General features: G+C 26.0%; 1 protein-coding gene across 4 annotated transcripts in view; it reads left to right on the top strand.

The window, feature by feature from the left end:
• LOC111029734 (gonadotropin-releasing hormone receptor-like) overlaps nt 1-24838 on the top strand; it is an 89437-nt gene that overhangs the window by 34181 nt on the left and 30418 nt on the right. For 3 of the 4 annotated variants that reach the window (XM_022308871.1, XM_022308869.1, XM_022308870.1), the window contains 4 exons: nt 3250-3355; nt 3750-3963; nt 5628-5751; nt 20286-20430. In XM_022308871.1, the coding sequence (XP_022164563.1) occupies nt 3250-3355; nt 3750-3963; nt 5628-5751; nt 20286-20430 (589 nt within the window). Of the gene's footprint in view, nt 1-3249; nt 3356-3749; nt 3964-5627; nt 5752-20285; nt 20431-22071; nt 23422-24838 lie in introns of those variants that run through there. The other variant, XM_022308872.1, reaches the window with a different exon arrangement.

Raw genomic sequence — 24838 nt, 5'->3', positions numbered from 1 at the left:
ATTTATGTCCATATATGAATTCAAATAAATAAATATGCGACATTATTCGTCTAATCCAGATGTTTGTCTCTATTATATGCTTTAAATTATCGAAACGTGAGTAATATATGATCCAATATAAATACCTACACTAAAAATAGGCATAATAAATTAGTGATATGGGTGTTTTGTGTGCAATTAATTATTAATAAACATTTATCAGTACAAAATAAATATATTTAAAAATGTTAAACCCATTTTACTCAAATAAGAAGTTAAGCTCCGGGACATTATTATATTAATGATCAAACCCGGTAACAACGTCTAGTCTCGAAGAACTTTTCCGGAACACCGGAACATGAGTACCTTAACCGGTAACGAAAATTTCTAAAATTAATTGGATATTTTTATATTTAATAATTATTTTTAATATAGTATGAAATTAATAACACAAAATATTTTTGATATTTTCTTCTCGATAATATTATAGTTGAAAGTATGAACACCTCATTCTAGTTATGATGTAGTTCATGATATTTTGCTGTTAGAAATATATATTATAAGTTATTAACATTGGAATCGTTGCATAAATGATTAACCAGGTAATGTCTTGGATTGTCCTGAACTATTTGAGCGTTAAAATGTTAGAATAAATTTAAATACAGCTAGAAATGAATGTTTATTTTACTTACTTAATATTTCACATTAATAATTAATTAAAAATAATTAATATATGTCTTGGATTGTCCTGAACTATTTAAGCGTTAAAATGTTAGAATCAATTTAAATAAAGCTAGAAATGAATCTTCATTTTACTTATTTAATATTTCACATTAATAATTAATATAGTCTCAATCATCAACATCACGTGTTTTAATGTTTACTCCCAACAAAATAAATAATTATATTTTTTTTTTATTCAGCAGTCCTTGAACTGACTAAGCTATCTAAGTTAATGTATTTATTAATTAACTATTTTTTTCTTTAGTTTTGATCTTTGTTGATCGAGGAGGCCTTTTAAACTCATTAATTATTAACTGTACTTTTTTTGTAGTCAATTATGAACTGGAACTTATATTTTATTTTATTGTGTACATATTGGCATTTATTTTCCATAATTAAGTATATTATTATAGTAATACAACTAACCTAACCTAGCCTTTTTAAGAAATAGTTTTGACCATATTATTTTGAACATACTTATTAAAAGTCTATTTTATTAATTACGTAATTCTTTTTGAAATATGACAGTCAATCAATAATTACAAATTATGACTTTTTAGTTTTTTTTAATTACGGCCCTCTGAGCGGGTATAAAATATATATAAATAATGAGCTTATTTTTTAAGGTAGTTCAAATCTTCAATAGTAGTATTAATAACGGAGTTTATAGATCTGATAAATTATACGTGTAACACATATCTTTAACTGTCATTTAAGTGGCATCTAAAATATTGCATACTATTAGTCTTAAGATTATATTTTATAGGTTTATTATGAACATTATAGGGTAAACATTTTTCCGTTTATGTTCTATTATAATTTAAGGTTTATACTTAGGCTATAAATTTAATACGCTGTAGTTAATAACATCCAGGGGCGTCAACTTAAGAGTATAAGCTATACTTTTATAACCTGCCTATTATAACCCTCCATATAGTTATTCAATTAGTTATTAAAATTGAATCCAAAATATGCCTATTAATTTTTATTTTTTAAAAAAATTACTGGAATTTAGTAATGAAAATCATACAATATAATATATAATAGAACAAAAAAAATATTGAAAGAAAAAGAAGCAAACAAATTTTTAAGAACATTCATAAATATAATAGGTAGGCACTGTAAGAAAATAATATTTAAAAAAACTGTGTCTTCATAATGTATTAATTGAGAAGACATTTAATAAACAGAATTGATATTATAATTACGAAATTTTAAATTAATTAAATGTAATATTAACGAATCGTCGAAACAGTTATTAGGTACATTGTTTATTAATATAATAAATATACAAAGTTATACAAGTTCCTTCTTCTGTTTACCAGGGACTTATGATTTAAAAATTAAAAATATTATTATAGAAAAAATGAGATCATCTAAAATAATTGCATTTACAACAAATGTAAAAAAGCACTATATTTTAACAGCTTTAATCATAAATTGACATTAACGTTATTATGACCTATCCAATATTATCATTGCCTACTCTAACCGAGACCTGATAAAAGAAGTAAAAAAAGTATTACTAAGTAAAAGGAACATTAAAATTAAAGAAATCACTCATAGGTAGACCAAACATGGATGGAGCTTTCTTTTTAATGTAATTAATGAGATGAGAAAATAAAATTTTTATATAAAGAAGTACCCAAAGAGCCACGAAGGGATAGTATATTAAAACAAGATTTTACTTAAAAAAAAAAAAAAATGCTGAAATTTATCTATATTTAATGAAATACCATTGAAATTGCACTACATAATAAAACTATTGCTTTAAACATATTACTATCAGCGAGTAGATGTTCAGCATCACTTTATGATTTTATAGTTTTAAAAAATTAATATCATCTGCAAATAATAAGATATTAGAATGGTATCAATCGTGTAATAAACATATCATTTATGAATGAGTTAAATAAAATTGGATAATGGTGATCATCTTGATGAGCCAGTAAAATTTTACCTGAATTAGAAAAGTTAAATATGGAGAATAGAGACGTCAAATATGGCTAACACCAAACAGGAATAATTCCGTACCTATTATAATAATTCTAAGTAATTTGATTTTGTTTGCAATTCAAATAATTCAAATAATATTTATACCTTTCTAAAATAATTTTTTTTTATAATTAAATAATAAATAGTAATAAATTTAATTGTACCTGTTGTGTAGCAAATTGTTTTTTTTTCAATGAATTTTTTTGTAAGGCCCGCGTAGTAAACTATTCAATATAATTGGCCCAGTTAATATTTTGAGCTTGACTATTATAGCTCTATTATAGCTTCAACTATATTTTTGTATACAAATTGTAAAAACATTGAATTTCAATTAAAATATGAAAGTTAAAATTTTTAACCTAAATCTATATAAAAATAAGTTGTCGAGAAAATAACTACTTAAGGAACTTTAAAGTGCAGAATCAAATTTAAACAGCAAAAGAAAAAAAAATTAACAAAAGCGTTAAATAATGTAACATTTTTTTATCTTTAAAATCATTTTTTTTTGTATTTAATTTGGAATTCTTATAGTATTTTTTATACAATTTTTAGATACTTGGCTGTCTTGCAGCCAATGCGTTTATATCAGATGGATCGCAGGGGAAAGTTAATGATTGCAGTAGCTTGGATTGCATCAGTTGTTTGTAGCTTACCACAGGTAACTATTGTTTAGTTAGGTTATCGTTAGCAACCACGTTTGTTTGTACAATTATTATAGTATATTTCCAATTCCCATGCATTTGTAAATATGCAGTACATTACAATAATTTGTTTTATTATTTAAATAGTTGTAAACAAAATCTTTATTTAATGATTATTAGAGAAGACTATTTAAAATGTAAATATTTAAAACTATTTTGATTATATTCTTCAATAATGGGACTAAGGGTTGAGAATGTTGTGGATTTTATTTTATATATGAGTTGAAATTACATAATATAATATCACTGGAAAAATATTTGTCTACATAAGACCACCTATTGAACTGTAAACAAACTTTGAACATTTAATTCATTAACAAGATAAAAATGTTTGCTTTATTTACACCGTAGACTTACATATTTCACGTGGAACGACACCCTAATGCCACATGGTACGAACAGTGCGTCACTTATAACGCTTTTTCGTCCAAATTGCACGAGCTGGCTTACTTATACTTCGGCATGTTCATGATGTACTGGTTGCCTCTAATCGTTATACTATTCTGCTACGCTTCCATCATCATTGAAATATATAGAAGGTCCAGGGAATCAATTTGCGGTCAAGGTAAGTTATAGGATTAGTTATAAGACTCTGGTTTTAAGCGTAGAAGCTACTGATCTTACAGTATAGGTGGGGAAAAACAGGTCTGTCTAAATTTGAATAAAACAATTTTGCAGGGCTGTTGAAAATTTTAATTTTATGCAACTCGCCTTTTTATTATATTTACGATATTAAAAATTGAACACACGAGGGATTTAAAATGCAGTGATTTTTTAAAACCTTGGTAGTTCCCAAAGTAATTTAAGAAATGCAAGTAATCGAATTTAAACAAATATTGGCCATTTTTAGAAGCGTTGAATTTCTTATTCTTTTGCTTCTATTCAAATTTAAAGATGATGAGTGTGACATATTCAGACATTTAGCCCCAGCAATCTATTCACAGTTTTTACTATTTTAAATAATTATTCCTCAAAATAAATATGTTTTTAGCCTCAAATGTGGCAGAAAATATGAGTTGAGGCCAAAATTAGATATTTGATTCACAATTTCCCAGACACAAAACTGGTTTAAATATACGTATTAACTTAAATATGCTACTTAAATATTAAGTAATGTATTCTCATTGGAAATTCGCATCAATCTCTTGATAGTCTAATCGAGTCCATTTTCGTTGATAGATCTAGGTACATGAAAAAATATAAAGACCACGAGTAAAAGAAAGGAACCTTAAGATGTATCTGGGATTAAAGTTCAGTTAGTACTTAGTATCATTGATTAATTTGTTGAAAGAATCTTATATTAAATTTAGTTTTCTTGTCACTTAGAGAACAGATGTTACTGTTAGGTGCATTTAATACAGGGATGTATTTTTGAGTGGCATGTTACATTTTTAGAATGAAAGTAATAACACTCAAAAACGTTCACTGTACTTGTTTAACCTGATTTTTGCTTAATGTATTATTCTAAAAATGTTCAATATGAATTCTTTGTTTCCTGGTTAGTATTTATATTTCAGTAAGATTTACATATTCAATTTTCAATTCATAAATTTAAATTTTGTACCACAGCAAATTCTTGATAGTTTGATGTAAATTTATTTCAAACGAATAAAAAATACTATAATATATTGATTATTTCTCTGAAAACTATTTTAAAAATGTATTATAAATTCGAAGGATATGTTCTAAATTAAACAGTAGATTACGCAAATACAGGAACTTAAATGCTAGTTTTAGTTTGTATCCTTAGACCTTAATAATCAAATAAGTAGTTTGTTTAACAACAGAATACAATATGTTTTATATTCTTAAATTCTTCTCTTTAGTTTTGTTTTATATTAGAATTTAGATGAACATACACAGTGGGGTATGTCTATACATCGTATTGGTAGTGGTTAACATATATTTGAACATTGAAGTTTTGTAGTTTGGGATACTAAAACAAAAGGTTGCATTAAGAAACGAGATACAAAAAAACCATCAAAACGTCCAAAACCAATATTATTTTAGCTATAGTACATTTTAACTGAAGGTATGGTCTACGTGAAAATATTCACCGGATGAGGTAGTTGAAATTGGGGTGGGAAAGAAACATTATTCAGTTGAATTCGATCAATTTATTTATAATTTTTTTAATAATTTCATCGTATTAAAAATAAATTATTTATACAATCAATGATAACATAGGTACTCAAGTATTTATATATTTTAATACCATTATTTTTGTAGGTACAGATAATGTGCGTCGCCTGGGATTTTTAGGGCGTGCCAAAAGTAGAACATTAAAGATGACAATTATTATTGTCATTGTGTTCGTTGTGTGTTGGACTCCATACTACATCATGGCTATTTGGTGAGTGTTTAAAAAAAAATAATTTGGAAATTTGGAAATCCTATTATCTGTATTTATAAAAATAATAACAGTGATATTGTTTTAAAAACCAATACCCATCAAACATTTAACGAATTTAATTTGTTTGTTAAAAAAATTAACCATAAAACTATTACGATACGTGGTTTTTGTTTATTTATATAAAATGCAAGTTTCGATGTCATGCATGATTAACTATCACTACCCATTAAATAAAAATGAAATTGAATTCATGTATGATAGTGGTTTTGATAACGCCGTCCATCGATACGAGTTAATACCCTTATGTATAAATTCAAATTAACTGAATACATTACTGTATATTTGCATTAGTTTATAATCATAATTTACATAGAATCGTCATAACTGTTTTTTGATAAAAGAACATTTAATTGATTGGATTACTTAGAATACTAAAATAAATAATATATATAACTATATCATATAGAGTATAAATATATACATTATAATAAACACATTTCTTATTTGCATGTAGTGATTAGTTAGTATATATTTTTTGTTTTCACAATACTGAGAGTGAGCCTTGGTTAAATAATTAGCTATTCATAATGTTATTACAGCATTTAATTGTATTTACTAAATCAGTAAAACAAACTTTAAAAAACCATAACACGTTTTTCGATATTCAACTTCTACAAAGAAAATCTATAAATCAGTAAATATGTTTTTGTCGGGAGAGCTTACATGTCATTAAAATTGGGAGAGTTTACAGTACCACCATGAAAACGAAAATCTTGTGAAATATCGGCCAAAAACAAACAATCTTGTATCCAGCTCAAAAACATATTTATGTTAAGGTATACTGTACTTATATGGAATCCTATTAAATTTGATAAAATCAACAAACGATCTTAGAAAATATAAAAAAAAATATGATAAAGTGCAAAAAAAGAAAATCTTCATAATTTTAATATCATTTTTTGACGTACTCATAACAAAACAATATTTTTTGTTTCTAACCACATTATTTTGTCATTTGAATAAAATTAACATTTACAATAAAGTTATATAAATAATACATTTTTAAAAAAACGGGTAAGCGGGTGTCATTCTACTGTACAGTAGGTTGCAAGTGGGTCAATGTAATGGATGGTGTTAAATTTGAATTAAATTGTATAAAAGCAAGAGAAGAATGATATAAAATCAAAGAACTATTCTGAGCAAAGGCGGTCTGTCAACCTATAATATTATTTAGTAATTTAATATATTTGATGATGTTATTGTGGTTAAAGTAATTCATTTTACTAGTAAGCATTAGTACTACAGTAGGTCAAATTCGTTTTTGTGAAAAAATTACGTTTGAAAAGTTATTGTGAATATAAAATATAATAATATACTCTAAAAGTTTCATTAGGTGCCCACGAATAATATTTTTAAATTATACAACAAAATAATCATTATTCTTGGTTATTTAACAATGTGTAATTTGAACATAAAATAACTGTGTTTTCAGATTTTTTAGATTTTTTGGTTCCAAAATTAACTGCTAGCGCGCAACTTTGTTTTAAATGTTTGATCCTTAGCAATAAAAGTTGAACATTTTAGAAATATTTAACTACAAAATAATATGTAAATTTTAAATTTGATACATTTTGTCAAAATGTGAACTTTAAATTGTTACGGCTCAAAATGAGTCAAAATATTTTGAAAATATTATCACGTAAATGAATTGATAAAATAAACATACAATGTAAATTTAAAGTGTCTACAGTTATTCGTTTTTAAATTACACTAAAAATAACAAAATCTTTACATGACAAATTGAGTGAATATCTAATGTGAATATCCTAACTTCACGAGCTCATAAAAATTAAATTTGACATCACAGTAGAATTTTTTGTTTTGATAAAAGTAGAACAACTTATGATAAATCTTTTATTAAATTTTAAAATCTTAGATCTAAAAAGAACATTTTTTATGAATTTCTTACTCAAAATAATTTGCAAATGTTCTTGATTTTTATGAATTTGTTCAAAATTCGATATTAAAAAGCTTATAAAAAATTATTGTGATTTTTTTTTAATTTCCACTAACAACAGCTTACTAGAAACTTTGTATTACAATTTTAAGATTTTTGAAAAAGCTAACAATTTTTTATCAACATGAGTTAAAAAAAAACTAATAGTAATCGAAAAATCATATGCCTATAAATAGTTCAACACGAGTCAAAATATTTTGAAAATTGTATACTGTATAGAAAATACGTAGCGTATTAGCGTATGTAGAAATTTAGTGAAAATGTCATATATCTACGGTATTTTTTTTTGAGTTCTATCAAAAGCCTTAATTGAAAATCCTTAACCGGATAAAAACTGGTTTTTCTTAAAAACTCCCATTTTTCCATATTTTTTTGTTTGTTTTTCCAGCCTCTTTTGAAAACTATTGGACAATTTTTACTTTTGACCTCCCGCCCTCACTGCTCGGAATCTAAAATAATTACAAATCGTTGTTACACGTGTTATATGTTTTTTTACTAAAAATTATTAATTATTATTATTTATCTATGAATAACAATGATATTTTTTTTAATAATCGTTAGCAGTCGAAATATTGAAAATTATTTGCTAGTTAAAATCTGAAAAGGTTAGTGCAATACTCATTCTTAGTATTTTATAAATAATTCTTAATAAACCTAAAAATCTAAAGAACATATTATCACATTAAAAAAATCTATATTTGATGTTGAAATTTTGAAGTATTTGAATGTATATACAAAGAGCGTCGATTTTAGTAATTTTGTTGTTATTGAAACATATTATTTGAAGGGATTCAAAACGTTTGCATACATTGTTATCTATTATATTAGTACAGTAAGTAATTTTCAAAACTTTTAGATTTATTTTATGCTATTGCCTATAATAAATGGGATACTTTTGACAAAAATTAATTCAACCTATGATATTACTAATTTCAAAATGAATTACTTCGTTAGCAATATAGATATACAATAAAATATACTTCAAAATGTTCTCCTGAAAAATTTTTTATATCGTATTCAATTAATATAAATTTAACACATCCTGATACAGTGACCCATTATGATGAAAAATTACACTTGACACTTATTGTACAGCAGAATGATTACCAACTTTTTTTTTGAAACTAATATATATATATATATATATTTATAAAATTAACTTATTTAAGCCAAACATATTGTTTTAAAATGGAAAAAGATTTTCAAAAGAATAACTATAGTTTCTAGCAGTGGTATTTTATTAGACTTTATAGTTCAATAAACAAAATACAAAACCATGATTTTCTGCTTTTACATTTAAGAGAAGGGAAATGTTCAGCTCGTGTAATTCCTATTTAATTTAATATAAACTTCTAAGTGAAACATTCAAATGCAATTTATATAGCAGTAAACTATTACTGTATTCCTTACATTTTAAACCTTTATAATTATTTATGAGTGTATGAACTGAATAAAATATATTATGTTATTATAGTTTCAAAATCTAATTTTCAATTAATTTATAATAGCAGCAGTACTGAGGAGACACTCAGATATCAGTATTCAAAGAACTGTTCTCCGGTTTAATTATTGTTTATGTTATCATGCGTGTAGTCATTTTGCATACACAATGCGCCGTCTTACAGTATGGTACTTCAGAATACTAAACTTAATTTGACATTAAAGATAATATTGTCCTTTAATGTATTCTTGGTGATTGATATAAATTCCGCTTCTCGACAGGTTAAAAGTAGGGAATAATATTCAGGGATGACGCCTGTCCATTTAAAACGATGAAATTAAACGCATATGACCATCCGTAAAAGCAGTACGTTGATTAATTTACACCACATACTAATCTTATTAAAAAATAAGTAAGTAAAATACAAGCTATAGACTCTATGCTTTTATTCAAATAACTATTAATAGCACGATATTTTGCCATGGTAATCAATAAAATTGTTTATGAATCACTGAACTGAACACTTGGTACTTAATATACGCATATGGTGGTATTTTGTAGTTCACAAGACATTATGAAAATTACGCCCACGTTTGAACTACCATTTTGTTTCAAAAGCAAATAAATAACAATATGTTACTATCGAATCAGTAAAAAATAAGGTTATATCCGTATTGTTTTTTATTTATTTTATATTGTAACTACGGTGCTGAATAAAAACAGCATACATCTCTATAATTCTGATATGAATTCCATAATATATTCGGTTACATTTCACGAATATTTTGGAAATAAATTAAAGTCAATCAATTAAATTACACTGAATATTTAAATAAGCACTATGGTAAAAAATTAAAGATAAATTATTTGTAATGAACATATATTTCTATTTTCCTTAAAGTGATCATATTGTAATTATTATACTATTGATTCACGATGGAAATTGTGCAGCTACATAAAAACTCAAACCAATCGATTAAAGGGAGTAAAAAGAAAACAATAAGTTGTGGATCGACACATATTCAATTTGATTGTTTTATGTTTGATCATCGTAAATGACACACTAACCTTCTATTTATCTATTCTATTTTTGCTATTTCGTACTATTGATACCAAATAGAGCAATCAATTGAAATTATGTATAAAAAAATATTAGCTGAGTGTTGATAAAGAGTATTTGACACATCACGGTGTCGCAAAATTTGGTCAACTGGTAACTATTATAGTATTAATTTAGATATATCTTTAATTTTATTATGATAATAACTATGTATACGCAAGTTATAGTTATAAAAATAAATAATATATGGGTTAATTTTTAGCCTCATATATATTTTTTTTCAAGATACATTAAAAATGTAAGTGGAATGTATATAATTAATATCATATATAACAACATTTTGTTTATATAAGTGGATATGTAAGATGTATGAAAATGTTACACAAGAAATGATTATAATTAAAATTATCCGGGGAATAATTAGTACCACGTCATGAAGTGTGGTAATTGATGTCCAAACGAGTGCTCATAATTAACGTTTATATTAAATTATTACTCATATAACTAAATTATTGTACCTATAAGATACTGTGCTAAATTATTTAAATCATAATAATACATACTATTAGCCCACATATGTCATTCATTTTTCTTAACATGGTATAAAATAACATTTATTTTTATCATTAGTCATACCCGCTCTTAGTAATACCTACTGAGAATAATTATTAATAATACAAAATAATCTTATTTGATCAATTTATTACTAATGAATACAATGCATTATACATTAAAAAATAAATATGTTTATTTATTCTGTGATATGAAACATATATTTAATTATTTGTACGTTATGCAGATATGCGTTATAGAAATATACTATTTTAATTATTTATTATTTGATAATATCATTAAGTATTTAGGTATAGAATAATTGTAGCTCTTGCATAATAATTAACGCACTATAATGTTAACTATTACTATTAGCCTATTGTAGACGAAACAAAAGATTTTTGGTTATTTTCTTCCACAATTTTAGAATATTTTTTTTATTCTCCTGTATATAAAAATTTCAATGATTAATTTAATTTAATTTTTGTTTAATGCTGGTGAATAAATCATATTCAATTTTTATCTCTGAATGTTGACTGAGTAGGGCGAGGGGCATATTCTTCTGTAACATACGTAAATACGAGTTCTAAGTGAATGTAAATGACAGCAGGCTCAATTCCAAACGAAATTATATGAGCATAATATAGTAATATTCTGTTGCTGACAGCATAAAAAATTATATATAAAAAATAATTCCAATAAAACTTCTCTTAATCGTCCGTATTTGCAAGTGAATCCAATCTGTGTAAGTTCGATGAACGCGTTCTTCATGAGTGATAATCAAAAAGTAATTAATTACATACACGACTATAATATAATATTTAGGTTTGCACTGTGGATGATTTTTTACGTTAAAACAATTTTATTCAATTTGATTGCGGGGATTGATAATATAAGAAATCGATTTATTTACATTGGAAGTGTGACCGAAGACACTCATATATTATGTATACTAAAAATATTTCAAATTGAAAATAATCCCAAATTATTTTACCTGACTGTTTTATCTGTTACTTAAAAAAAAATATATAACTTATAATCTTTGGACAACAAAAATGTCTAATATTCAGTCACTGATTTATTTGATAGTTGTAAGATGTCGAATGCTGTATTATATTACAATATATTATCTTATTTGAAACATTTTAGTCGTCTGAAGAAAGATAAGTTCATATTAATACCATACATTTTTATTATTTAATATTATAACGGTATTGCTGACATTTTTGTGTAAGATATCAAAATAAAATCTCATTTTTAGATTGAAGGGAGTTATTTGAGTTTTTTTTTATTAAAATAATAAAATATCTCATAAGCTTTAACGTAATACCTCTGTGGTTTTGAAATTTAGTTTAAAAAGTAGAAAAGTTTTTTTTGAATTTCTCGTACCTAGTTATTTAGGATATTGTAAACATAGAAAAATAACAGTGAACAAACAATATTACAACTATGTACAACGTATAAACTATAAATTATTCTTAGGCTAACTGAGTTTTGTTCAGTATGATTTATCACTTCGATTTATCATCGATGTGAAATACACACATCATAATTTTTCCGAACATTTTTCAAAAGTTTGCTAATTTTCTTTTACTTGTTTTCTGACATGTTAAGTATGAATAATTTTTACATACCTAAAGAGCTAAGACCTAATTCTCATTTGTCGAAATCATATCTAACTTTGCTGAGTATGATATTTTAGTTAAGTATAAACAATTCTTGTATATTTCAATAATGCTTAATAGTTAATGTGCATGAGCGCAACTATAAAATGGCGTCTATCTCTGATGCTTTGTATCAGTGACCCTCGAATACCAAATGGGAGGGGGGGAGAAATATAAAATGATTATAATATTAAATTGTATAAGACTCTTAGTTATACCGAGTTAAATTTTATGTATATTGAAATAAAGTGTAAATATAATATATTTTTTTACCGTCAACTTGGTAGCTGTAAAAGTGCAAGGAATGGGACAAGATGTTTTGGCACATAGGTACTTACATTTATTTATATTATTAATTTTTTTTGATTTACTAGATAATTCAAAAACAATTAGGTGTGGTGGACTGTATGAAAATACAGAACTAATGTAAGGTGCTTCTTTGATCTGTATATACCTATATAAATGTATTATATTATAGTAAAAGATAAATGCCGTAATAGCGTTTCAGCCCATTACATTAACTTACAAGTTATACTTAAATGAAATTTAAATTGTTGTTAACTAAGTCTACCTTGAGAGATACATATTTCATAAAGCTCATATTTTATAATGCCTTGAACTGTCACGTACTACAAACAGTGGTAAACGCTTATAGAGTATATTATAGCCTTATCGTTTGTGGATTGGAGCCATTATGTTATCTATAATCTGTCGGATTTATACAAACAATAATGATAAATCATAATGTGAGATTTTTAAGTAATTGTATGGATTATAATATTCCAGTACCTGCTCGATGCTACATCACGGTTGTGGTCTACTGAAAATCCCAATTTGAATTAGTATGGTACAAACATACGATTTCAAAATAATTATATGTTTAGATTTTCCTTCGGTTGAACTGAATACAAATCATGGGTTCTGCGTGCCAGTGAATAATTTCATTTCGCTAGTATAGACGGCTTGGCCCACCGGGAAATGTCCCTGTGTCCCCACGGGTATTAAGTACTAGGTACTCCTCCGATTACGAGAAAAAAACTCGTATATATTTTTTACGCGGTATCATATTATAATATTATTTTAGTCCCCTCTTCAAGTTCGTACATAATATGTGTGAAGTTGCTTCACACACCCTTCGTTATTCACACGGTTTGTATACTATATTTTGTTATGATAAAATGTACGCCAAGCGACAGCCACGACGTGATTTGTATAATATATAATTTGATTGTTTTAATCTCATTCGCTTGGCTTCGCACTTTACGCATAAAACTGCAAAGCATTGTTGTCCTGCGTGCGTGTCATGTACCTACATATTACGCCAAAATACGTTTTGTATAGTTACAGGCCGTATTACGTGACCATCAATAGGAGGAATTGGATACAATGGACCACGATACATTTTACAAGTTCAAACAAATTATGAACTAATCTTTGAAATACAAATGCATATAATATTAAAATACGATGTAGTTATTAAAGGATTAAAAAAAAATAATCTAAATTATTAGAGGATTCCATAAAATTATTGAAAATATAAAGTAGGTATTTGTTAAGATTTTCCACAGGTTTTAAAATAAAATAACAAATTGTTAGGCATTTTTTTTCATACAAGAATAAGTGTAGTACAATGGAGTTAATTATTTGTTTAAACATACAACTATATAAAATCAAAGATGATGTGCATGTATGGTGCCCCTAAATCCGAGTTTTTTTTTAAAGTACCATGGGTAAAAAAAATATTGCGAACCACTGTGATGTACATACACATTTTTTATGTTACACAGAGTAGCAGAATGACCATTTTTTTCTAGCAACCATTATTTGATAGGTTTGTCACATACATATAAATAAATATACATTTTTATTTAATACTTGTGTTTAATGTTCATAAGTGGTGTAAAGTATATCTTTTTCTAACGTAACCCATCTCTTTGAATTAAGGTCGGTAGTCTCACTCGAATCATAATATCATATTATGAATTATGATAATGTAGAATTATGCGACGAGATGACAAATTTAATAAGAAGGAGCCGAGCTTACACACTTGCGTAGTTCGTCGATTACTGCAACCCCGTGTCTCTTGATATAATATAATATTATTAATGTGATGGTGTGTTACGTGTGCTCTGGTGATGATGTGCTAAAAGTGTTTGCCGGCGAGTTGCTCATAATATTATATGCTTTACGTGATGAAGAATACGACACATCATAGCATTATCGTAGTCGTTATCATATTATTTTAACGTTGTGCTAAACGGTTTTTACAATTTTCGAGTCTTCCGTCCTACGCGAAACGTAGTCGAGTAGCCCTGCAGGCAGTCATCAATTTCCTCAATGTCCATTTTCTCTTCCCCTCCCAACATATCGAATCGATCTTTGCCCTGAAGATACACGTCGTCCACCTTCGCGAAAGACTTTCGTTCTTATAATAATAATAGTCTCGTTTCTTTTTCAACGATCGCGTAAAATGGAGCACGTACAACTGTAGGTACAAGTATAATATTATATTGTGCTTTTTTTCTTTATGATGTGACGTGACGTGCAGAAAGGAAGATACACTTTTTACGGGTGGATTTTATACATTATTATGATCAGTTTTTGCGTGTTTTTTTTATATGATAAAAATAATTTTTGTGTTGAAAACTAGGTACGTTCGTCACAGAATAATAGAAACAACCAATTTAATATAAAATAATGCACATATGTCGTTAAATTTAATGCTTAAATACATTTCTTTTCAGAGCTAAGTGATGACTCACAACAAAAAAAATGTCTGTTTATAGGTACCATGAATTATCTTAATTTGACCACGCATTGTAAAATATCACGAACTGCAAATTTAATAATTTTACTGAACTGTGAACTTGCTACATTACCAATTTTTGTACAAGTGCTTATTTTAAGTCTCTATCTAGTTTATTTAGTGTTGACGATAAACGTCAATAAAATATTATTGATGAATGCACAATATTTAAAATCGTCAATTAATTAATATTCATAATGTAAAATGTAGAAAAAAACCTTGCGAACGACAACTTCACTTGTCAGACATTGTTGTATCCATTATTATAGATTTTTATAGTATGAAGTAGAATAGTCTAAGCTTATGGCAGTAGTAATTAGCTTTAATAATAGTGTAGCTTTAATGTAGCTATATTATTCTCTAATAGGTTTTCAATAAATTGAAAGTTATTTATTTAGCTTTCAGCCAGAGATCGGGGTTGAAAACCATAACAACATAGTATATACATTTCAACTATTTTAACATTACAATTGTCTACACTAAAATGTTTCAGACAAATTTTTAATTGTTCTTGCATCAGTTTAAAATTAACAAATAGACACAATTATTACACGTTATTTAACTTTAAAGTTCAAAATTTGTCTATATTGATTTAAACAAAAAATAATAACATTTTCTGATGATTTAATTTTTTTATTGTGTTGAAAAAAAATTAAATGTTCAAAATATTTACACACATTTAAGGTATTTATACCACATTATAGATTCGCATGTAATATCATATTATTTAATATTTTATACAACATTTTCAATTTAAGTTAAATAAATCGCTGCGTTTAAAATAACTATTACAGTATATAACTATCGTTATAGAAATAATGAGGAATCCTATAGGTTTAAACATAATTCTGAAAACATAAAAATCGAATAGAGTTATTTTGAAATTTTGAATTATTATGTATTTTATCTTTTTTACTAGAAATTTCAACTTAGAAAATTCTTTTCTTTGGTATTTGATGAATTAATCTTTCATATTGTTTCATTATATAAGTTAGTACTTAAAAAAAGTCTATCAGATATTAATTGTACGTCTGATTAACTTGATTATAATATTATTTATATTTATATCCTATGTGAGTTTAAAACTTTTCAATATTTATTTTTATTTTTCCACGTTCGTTTTGTTAAGAAACAAGATCGTTCCATTAAGGATGGCAGCTGTTTCCTATTGGACATTCGAAATAATACTCAGTTTTCATTCTTAACGAGAGATAATAATAGTAACCATCAGATTCAATATTGCCGTCCTTAGCTATATAAGTGTGCAATTTCTGAAAGGTACAGTTGACAAATTCCGGTGTGGCTATCCCGCAGTTGTCTAATGTTGTTGTTTTCGAGGATTTTTTATGACTACATGGAAATAGGTACCTCTAAAATAACATTAATAAATATAGTTTACACTTTTGACAAGAATCGCGTGTTCAATAAATTGCTACCCCGTGGAGAGTGGCGATATTGATAAGTAGGATAATGCCCAGTGGGGGCACCTTTTCTTGACTCAATCCTCTAATCAATTTGTTTTTGTTTTTATTTTTATTGACACGGCCTTGTTAACAAAGTATTTTGTACTGTTTCAATGTTCACCTCGTTTATAATATAAAAATTGACTTTAAAAACAAACGTATCTAGTTCAAGAGTCGACATTAATGCGTATGATTTATAACAGTTTTACTTTAATCTTGTGAAACAATGTGACCTATTACACATTTATTTAACTCAAAATCAATTAATGTAAATACGGTTCACAATAAAGTACGAACAATGGCAATTAAAATTATGTCAATACGTGAATATAAACTATCTAATAATTGTGTATTTTAATATTGATGTTAAGCTTATATAAAAAAATCCAGTCTGGTCTTAAATAACTAGTATTTGTAAAGGCTAAGAAACTTTGCTCATTAAATGTTTAAAATTATACTTTCTGTGAGAAAAGTTTTCTTTTTGCTAAAATATTTTATATACCCTGCATATTAACTATCTAATTACTATTGGCTATTTATTACAGCAATATTACAAATTACAATAAATAATTAGTAGCTTATTGTAATAAAACGTGAGAGTTATTTAAATTAAATTAATTACTAAAGACTAGACTAATTACAAAATAACAAAAAAATCAGAGAAGATTATAATTCATTTAATATTATAGCAGTTTAAAAGTGTCTGCACAAAAATAAGAATGTTGTTTAGTTAATAATTAAAAAAAAAATTATCTTACACACACATTTTAACTAACGAAATCAATGATCTCACATGGTATTCAATAAATATTTAAATATATTGATATAATATATAGGTATAATAGAAATATATGAATTCTAATTTAATGATTACTGGATCTGTGATTTAAATTGCATATCGATGAACTTTATTCTGAATTCAAAATAAACGAGATAGGTACATATTGGATTCAAGACATAACCATTTTAAATACGTGATTTTATTTTTTGCATATACATATTTTTTCTTATGATTATTGCATATATCTAGTGCACTAGTGAAATAGTCATTGAGTGTATTTCGTCATTGAGTAAGTCATAGTAATAATGTGTGTGTTAAATTTGAATTCAATGATAAATCATTCCTTACCAAAAACGATTCTGAGTGAAGACTGTCTGTCAGCCTATATTAATAAGCTGTTATAATTTATGTTATAGGTACTTGTATATAAGTTTATAACAATTGCTAGAATAGTAATTTATTTTAATATTAATAATTTGGTAGGTTGAATTAATTGTTGTCAAAAACATTGCATTTATTAAATTATTATAAAAGTTTATATTTTAGGTTTCTAATCATATGTTTAGAACATCTTATATCCCCACCGTGTCCGACTGTCTTTCAGTTAGTTACAAGTAAACCTATAGTTACGATTGTTGATATTGAGGTCTTTATTTATTGTCCGTAGTTACTGTACATAAATTGTATGTATGAAACTATAAATTAGTCAAATATATTAAAACAGGTTTATAAACTGGAAATTTAGCACGTTCTTAGTGAGCTTTCCTAACTTGATTATTATACTAAAATATTGTTATTAACATTAAAATCATTACCACAGACTTACTGTAGACCAATATGGATATGTTTGAGGTACAAATAGGCAATGAGATAAAATTTGTCTAAATGTTTTGAAAATATTTTTGTGCAAAAATATATGTGAACGTGTCAAATTCCAACGAAAAATGTTTTTGAATTAGGTACTTACTTCAAAATAACTAAACTCCTTATTCTTGGTTTAAATATCGAATTCCGTTCAAATTTGAACAGATAACTTACATTACTGTGACTTACTCGATGACTCAACACCTGTGTACAGCAGAGTGGTTACATACTTTTCGTCCTTTTTTTTTGTGCATTAAATTGTTAAAAAGTTAAAATAAGCTTTATTCGAAATTGTATCTATACGATAATGTAACTACTTTATGAAAAGAGTATTTTCATTTTCAATAGATAGTTTCCTAACTTAACGATTAGAAAAACTGGAACAACTGTGGAAAATGTCTATTTATTTTTTAGTAAGATTAAACAATTTGACCAATAATAATTGCTTTATATCGTTTTATTTATTTATTATATAAATGTGAAAAAAATTTAGGACATGTTTACCATTTTTAATTTCAGTACAGAATTTTGAATGGTTTTTTAAATTTTTATTGTTACGAGATTTAAAATTATTATTACTTAGAAGTAATCATTTACTAAAAGATTATCATGTAGATACTATGTTATAAATGTTTGATAAGTCAAAACTTGGAATATAATCAATATTTTCATAAATGTTACGGGTTTTTTTTTTAAATGATTCAATATTTTCAAACATTAAATAATGAATTATGTATTGGAGATTTATTTTTAACATGTAGATACATGAAAGTAATTAATATCTTGTACTGTGATCAGTACTAAAGTACTCAAATATACTCTATAAAAAGTAAAACTTAACCATACTTAATTGGTTTTTTTTTATTCAAATTCATAATACAGTTTAGCCTTGTGCCTAACATTTACAAATAAATATTATGAGAATCTTGTTCAACTGTTAGCTATTTTTTTTTGATTTTATACAATTGACTTTGTAGCATAAAAATATTAAGCTAATAGCCATATGTGGTATGATTAAAGTCTAAAACTACTTTTGGATACTTTATTCATATAAAAAAATGAGTTTTTTAATGTAGGTGTAATATCATGTTATATTTTTTTTTGTGTATTTGACTTTTGTATTAATTTAAATATAAAATTAACCTTTTATTGATTTATAATGGATGTTTAATTCAAATGTGAATATAAGAAATTTATTTTAAAACATTTTTAAAATTTCTTTTTATTATTAAACTTTTAACATAAAAACTCTCAGTGATCAACTTTTATTTAAATTTTCCCTCTTATGTTGTTATAACATTCATACATCTACCGTTATCTTTGAACTCATATCCCAAACATATTTACATACTTTAATATTTACAACTTTACAAGATATTTTGATTGCGTTACCACTTGCGTTGAACATTGGAGATTAATTATAGTCAATCTAAAAACGAAAATCGTATAGATATCATTATGATGATATTAATTATGAAGTTTTTCTAAAAACAAGAAGGTAGTTTTATCAGTATAATTAAAAACGATAACTCATAACTTATATTTATAAATAAAATAAACTTATACATTTTTTGGCATGTAGTATGTGACAGCTAAAGTTTAAGCTGCAGTTTATAGTATATTGACTATTTAGTTGCAGTTAACCTTAATTATACCGAGTTCATAACGTGTTTGGAACATTTTAGGATGTGTTTATAAGGATGTTTCTATTATACTCGTAGCCGTAGGTTGAATGAAAATACTGGATTTCAAAATAGATAGAAAATTGTATTACCTATACTAACTAACTCGCACTTTTTTTTCACAATTACCCTCATTAAATGATTAATTATTAATTATTGTGTTTTTAAAAACTGGTTGCACTATGGTGGTTTTTGTTGCGCAGGTACTGGACGGACCACAAGTCGGCGCAGATGGTCGATCAGAAGGTACAGCACGCGCTCTTCATGTTCGCTTGCACCAATTCGTGTATGAACCCGATCGTATACGGAGCGTTCAATATACGTACCAGGAGGACGCTGGTGACCCAGGTGAGACCCAGTGCCAGTTTGGCGTCCACCGCATGCACCACTGAAATACGGCTGCCTGCGCTTTCCATATCGGTTCGCCGGGTTGAATGACAGTAATAATAAGTAATAACCAATAACAACATTCCCCCTAGTGGTCCGATCAATCTTCAGTAATCGTTCGCATACTACACTGTAGCGCACAAAAACGCTAATTAAAATATATATCGAACCCGCAAACACACACACACACACACACACACACCCCTTGCAGCTTTCCGCGTCTTGACGTCCTTACTTGTATACGAGTTTTCGCATGCGTCGTTGTTAGAAATCAAAATTAATGTAACATTTTCCTTTTGCCATTTACGCATTCGCAAAATGATCCGAGGTGCCATAATATGTTATAAGTAAAAGTCTTAAAAACCAATAATCTCAAATATCACGTATAGTTAAGCCATAGGAAATCCCATAAATACGCACTACAACAACAGACCGTACAATAGGATTGAATTCCTGTATTTTTTTATTTTTTATAAGATTCGTAGTAAACAATAATAATATACTCCCATTCCTCCTATACGTATAAAGTCAATATTTTATTATAGACACTCAATTTTAAGTTTTCTACTTGCACTTCTGTCTAGGGTACATACCGCAGCTTAATACCTAATAATACATTTGAAATTCGTTTTTAACGGTAGCTGTTTTGGGAGGCATCAAGAAACATTGAAAATTTACAAATTCTTTTCTTTGATCAAACTTAATGAGGAGGGATTATCTCTTGAGAAAATATAATTATAAATTCATACAGTACAATTTATTATTATTGGACTTTTTTACTGTCTGCTTTAACTTTCTTTCTGTAGAAGAATACGAATGGTGTGGTATCAAACCTCTCTCTCTCTGGTATCTGTCCATTTTTTATAGCTCTACTGTATAAACATCATCATTTATTAATAATATTGGCAGTAGGACATTTTTTTAGTTATTGTGTCAATATAAATAAATTTATAAGTCAACATATTGTAAGTATTTGTTCAATCTCTTTTAATTTAATGGAATTTACATTTATTTTATTTATGATTTATTTTCTTTTGAATGAAATCAAAGACATTGATAATGATATTTTAATTCTAAAAATACGGTTTTTTAATCTTCCTTAACAGTTATGTTAGCACGTTTACGTAAGAACTAAAATAGTTAATATTTAAATAGTAATTGGCACCCTCACCGCTATACTTTTAAGAAATAACTTATTAAATATGATACCTATTCAAGCTATGTTTTCCTTATTGAAAATAATATTTAACTAATTAATCACATTGACTACACATAACTTTTTCTTTTTTAACAGTTTAGCATTTTATAATTAACATAGTATACGTTGTTTCGTTCTTTTAACTAATAAAACCATTTAGAAATACTATACATACTTGAACTAACGATTGATTAATATTTAAATTACACTAATATAATGCCTTGTCTTATATTTATTCATAATTTCAAATGCCAACGTATTTATCTATTTAACAACTCATTTGTTTATTTATTGAATTATTATTTTTTTAAATTATACTTTAAACATTGAGAAAGTAATCGTTGGTTCAAGATTTTTAAACCATATACAATAATAATATTTTGCTGTTATATATATTATACTAGGCCACGATTTCTAAAACTTCTACTGAAACCAGATTGTTGGACTTTTGAAGCCCGCCAGATGGACGGTGATGATATATATATATATATATATATATATATATATATACATATATATTATACATACATTTAAACGTTACATTTTAATTTTAACGATATTTTAATAAAATATCTAGTTGTAAAACTATTTCGATCATAATTATAATTAATATTAACTAATTTAAACGGAACACATGTAATACCAACAACATGCGCTAAAATTGATGATATTAATTTTGTTATACTTATGCCAGTAGTGCAGTAGGTACCTACATAATATTATGTACTAGTAAGTGAACTATTCACATGTACAACCTTATAATATATAATATCAAACTCAATATTTGTGAACTTTTTCAATAGTAGTTACCTACACACATATCAAATATAATAATAACATAATATATAGTTATAATATGTACAGTTATTTATATTTTAAACCGATACTAGTCATATAGGTAAATGATAAATGTGTATAATGTGTTTGATATATTCTACACATATAAAATTTATCAACCGCAGTTGAAAATATATTTAAAAAAAAAAAAATAAATAGTTTTTCTATATTTTTATTTTGTACAATTACACTAATATAATATGCAAAGTTAGGATGGTTTAACTGTTGTAACCACTTTTTAATACCTACCACTCTCAATATTTATGATTTATTATTGAATTCATTAAATTATTATCAGGAATAATGGCCGAACGCCTAAGGGCATATTGAAATTTAGCGGTCATGCTTCAAGCAATGGCTTTAGAGTAAAGATAGCGATAAAATGAAATTTCGATGTTCAGAACACGCAGGTGGAATTGCTTTAGAGATAATCGGACAACTAGAAAATACAATAACACACTTTTTTATTGATAGCACATTATATAGATTTGTTTCATACCTTCTTTTTGAGCTTATTTTAAAGTACATGATAGATAATATAACAGTCTCATACCAAACCGTTACGTTTTTAGTTGTAGTACCTAGTCTTGTTTTAAATGTGTGATAATAATGTTTTTTTTTTTTAAATCTGTCAGCACAATGGTGTTTGGCGATATCCTAACGATTCATTCTTTCTATATTTAGGAGATAGCATATTTTATCCCAACTTTTTTCATCTCGTTTCCCATTATCACCGTCAAGTTCCGTGGGCAGTCGTCCCAATAACATGTGAATAATTCTTATTAGAGTATTTTTATTGCTATATTGACCAGATGACAAGTAGTTCAGAAATAAATACTGTTGTAGCTTAGTGCTTGCTTCTAAAATCAAATTGAATTTATTTAATTTGATTGCATTGGCTTGATAGATTAATGCAGTTTATTTTTTTATTATTACATTTTAAATAAAGCACTGCATGTTTTTTAGCCTTAACTGTACAGACTATGTTAATAATATAAGTAAATTTTTCAATATACGGTATATAATTTTTTATTAAAAAATATTATTTATTTATAATATATGTTTATTAATTCAATATAATGAACATAGTATCTATTATATATATATTGAACATAATTTGTGTTTATATAAGAGTTAAGTTATAAGTTTTATAATTATTAGTGTTTCTATTGTTAATACACAATACAGATAAACTTATTACCAATTTTTAGAATATGATTAATATTTATTATATTTGCAATTATTAAATGGCTTATTTTAATTAAATCAATGTCATTTAAATATGAACTATTTATTATTTATCCTAAATGCTTAAAACCGAAATAATTCTAATCAGTGTTGTCTTAGTGTCTGAAAGTTTTAAGATTTTCTAAAAGCCAGAAATTGGTTCTTAGAATAACAAAAGGTTCTTGATCTGTGTTTAACAATTTGATTTAACAAAATAACTTAATATTAACTTAAATGTTAAACTTTAAAACAAAACTATTTTAGTGGTTTTAGTGGTTTAAATTTTTAAAGTATAGGATTAAATAATAACCTGACTTATTATATGATTAAATACCTACTTAATGTTATATATTAGAAGAAAAATTTTAAATAGTTATATATTATATTGGTACAAAAAACAGTAGACGTAAACAAAAACATCAACTGCATTTTATTGTAATGTAACATAATATAACTTTCAAAAAGTTTGTTTGCTCTGTAGTTTATAAAACAAGTAGGCACCTTCTTTACGTTTTATCGTTTTAGCACTAGGTGCTGAAAATAAAAATATTTATATTTCATATTTTAATTTATGTTTGAAACGACAATGATGATTGAAGTTTAAAATGTACGTAGTTGGTACACAAAAAATTATATTTTAGTAAAGTTTTATATTGAATGGAATATTATGTTATTTTTGACATAATATACATGATTCATCAACACTTCTCAGTGTGAATTCAATTTATTTAACCAAAAGTTTTCTCAAATTAGTTTTCTTTAAGCTTAAACAACTTAAAATCGATAACTAAAAATAAGTGAAAAAATTCTTCTTTTTAAAAAAATATCTTGATGATTTTAATTTCAGTGTTATACTTCATGTTTTACCGTGACAATCTTGTCATCTTATTAATTTCATAAACATCCGTTTTCTTAGATCATAAATTTAAATTTGTATTAACCTGAAAAACGGTTTATTTGACATCATAAGGCATATAAGTTATCTAAACATCAAATTTATAATAAAAATGGAATAGAATATACTATAACAATAATTTGCGGGTTTTTTTAAAAAAAGAGAAAGAGAGTTGAAGACTAAAGATGCCGTGCTGTGATAACAAAACTTTG

Source organism: Myzus persicae, unplaced genomic scaffold (assembly GCF_001856785.1).
Source record: "Myzus persicae strain clone G006 unplaced genomic scaffold, MPER_G0061.0, whole genome shotgun sequence".
Lineage (NCBI taxonomy): Eukaryota > Metazoa > Arthropoda > Insecta > Hemiptera > Aphididae > Myzus > Myzus persicae.
Note: the sequence above shows the minus strand (reverse complement) of the source record. Positions and strands in the feature narration are given on the sequence as shown.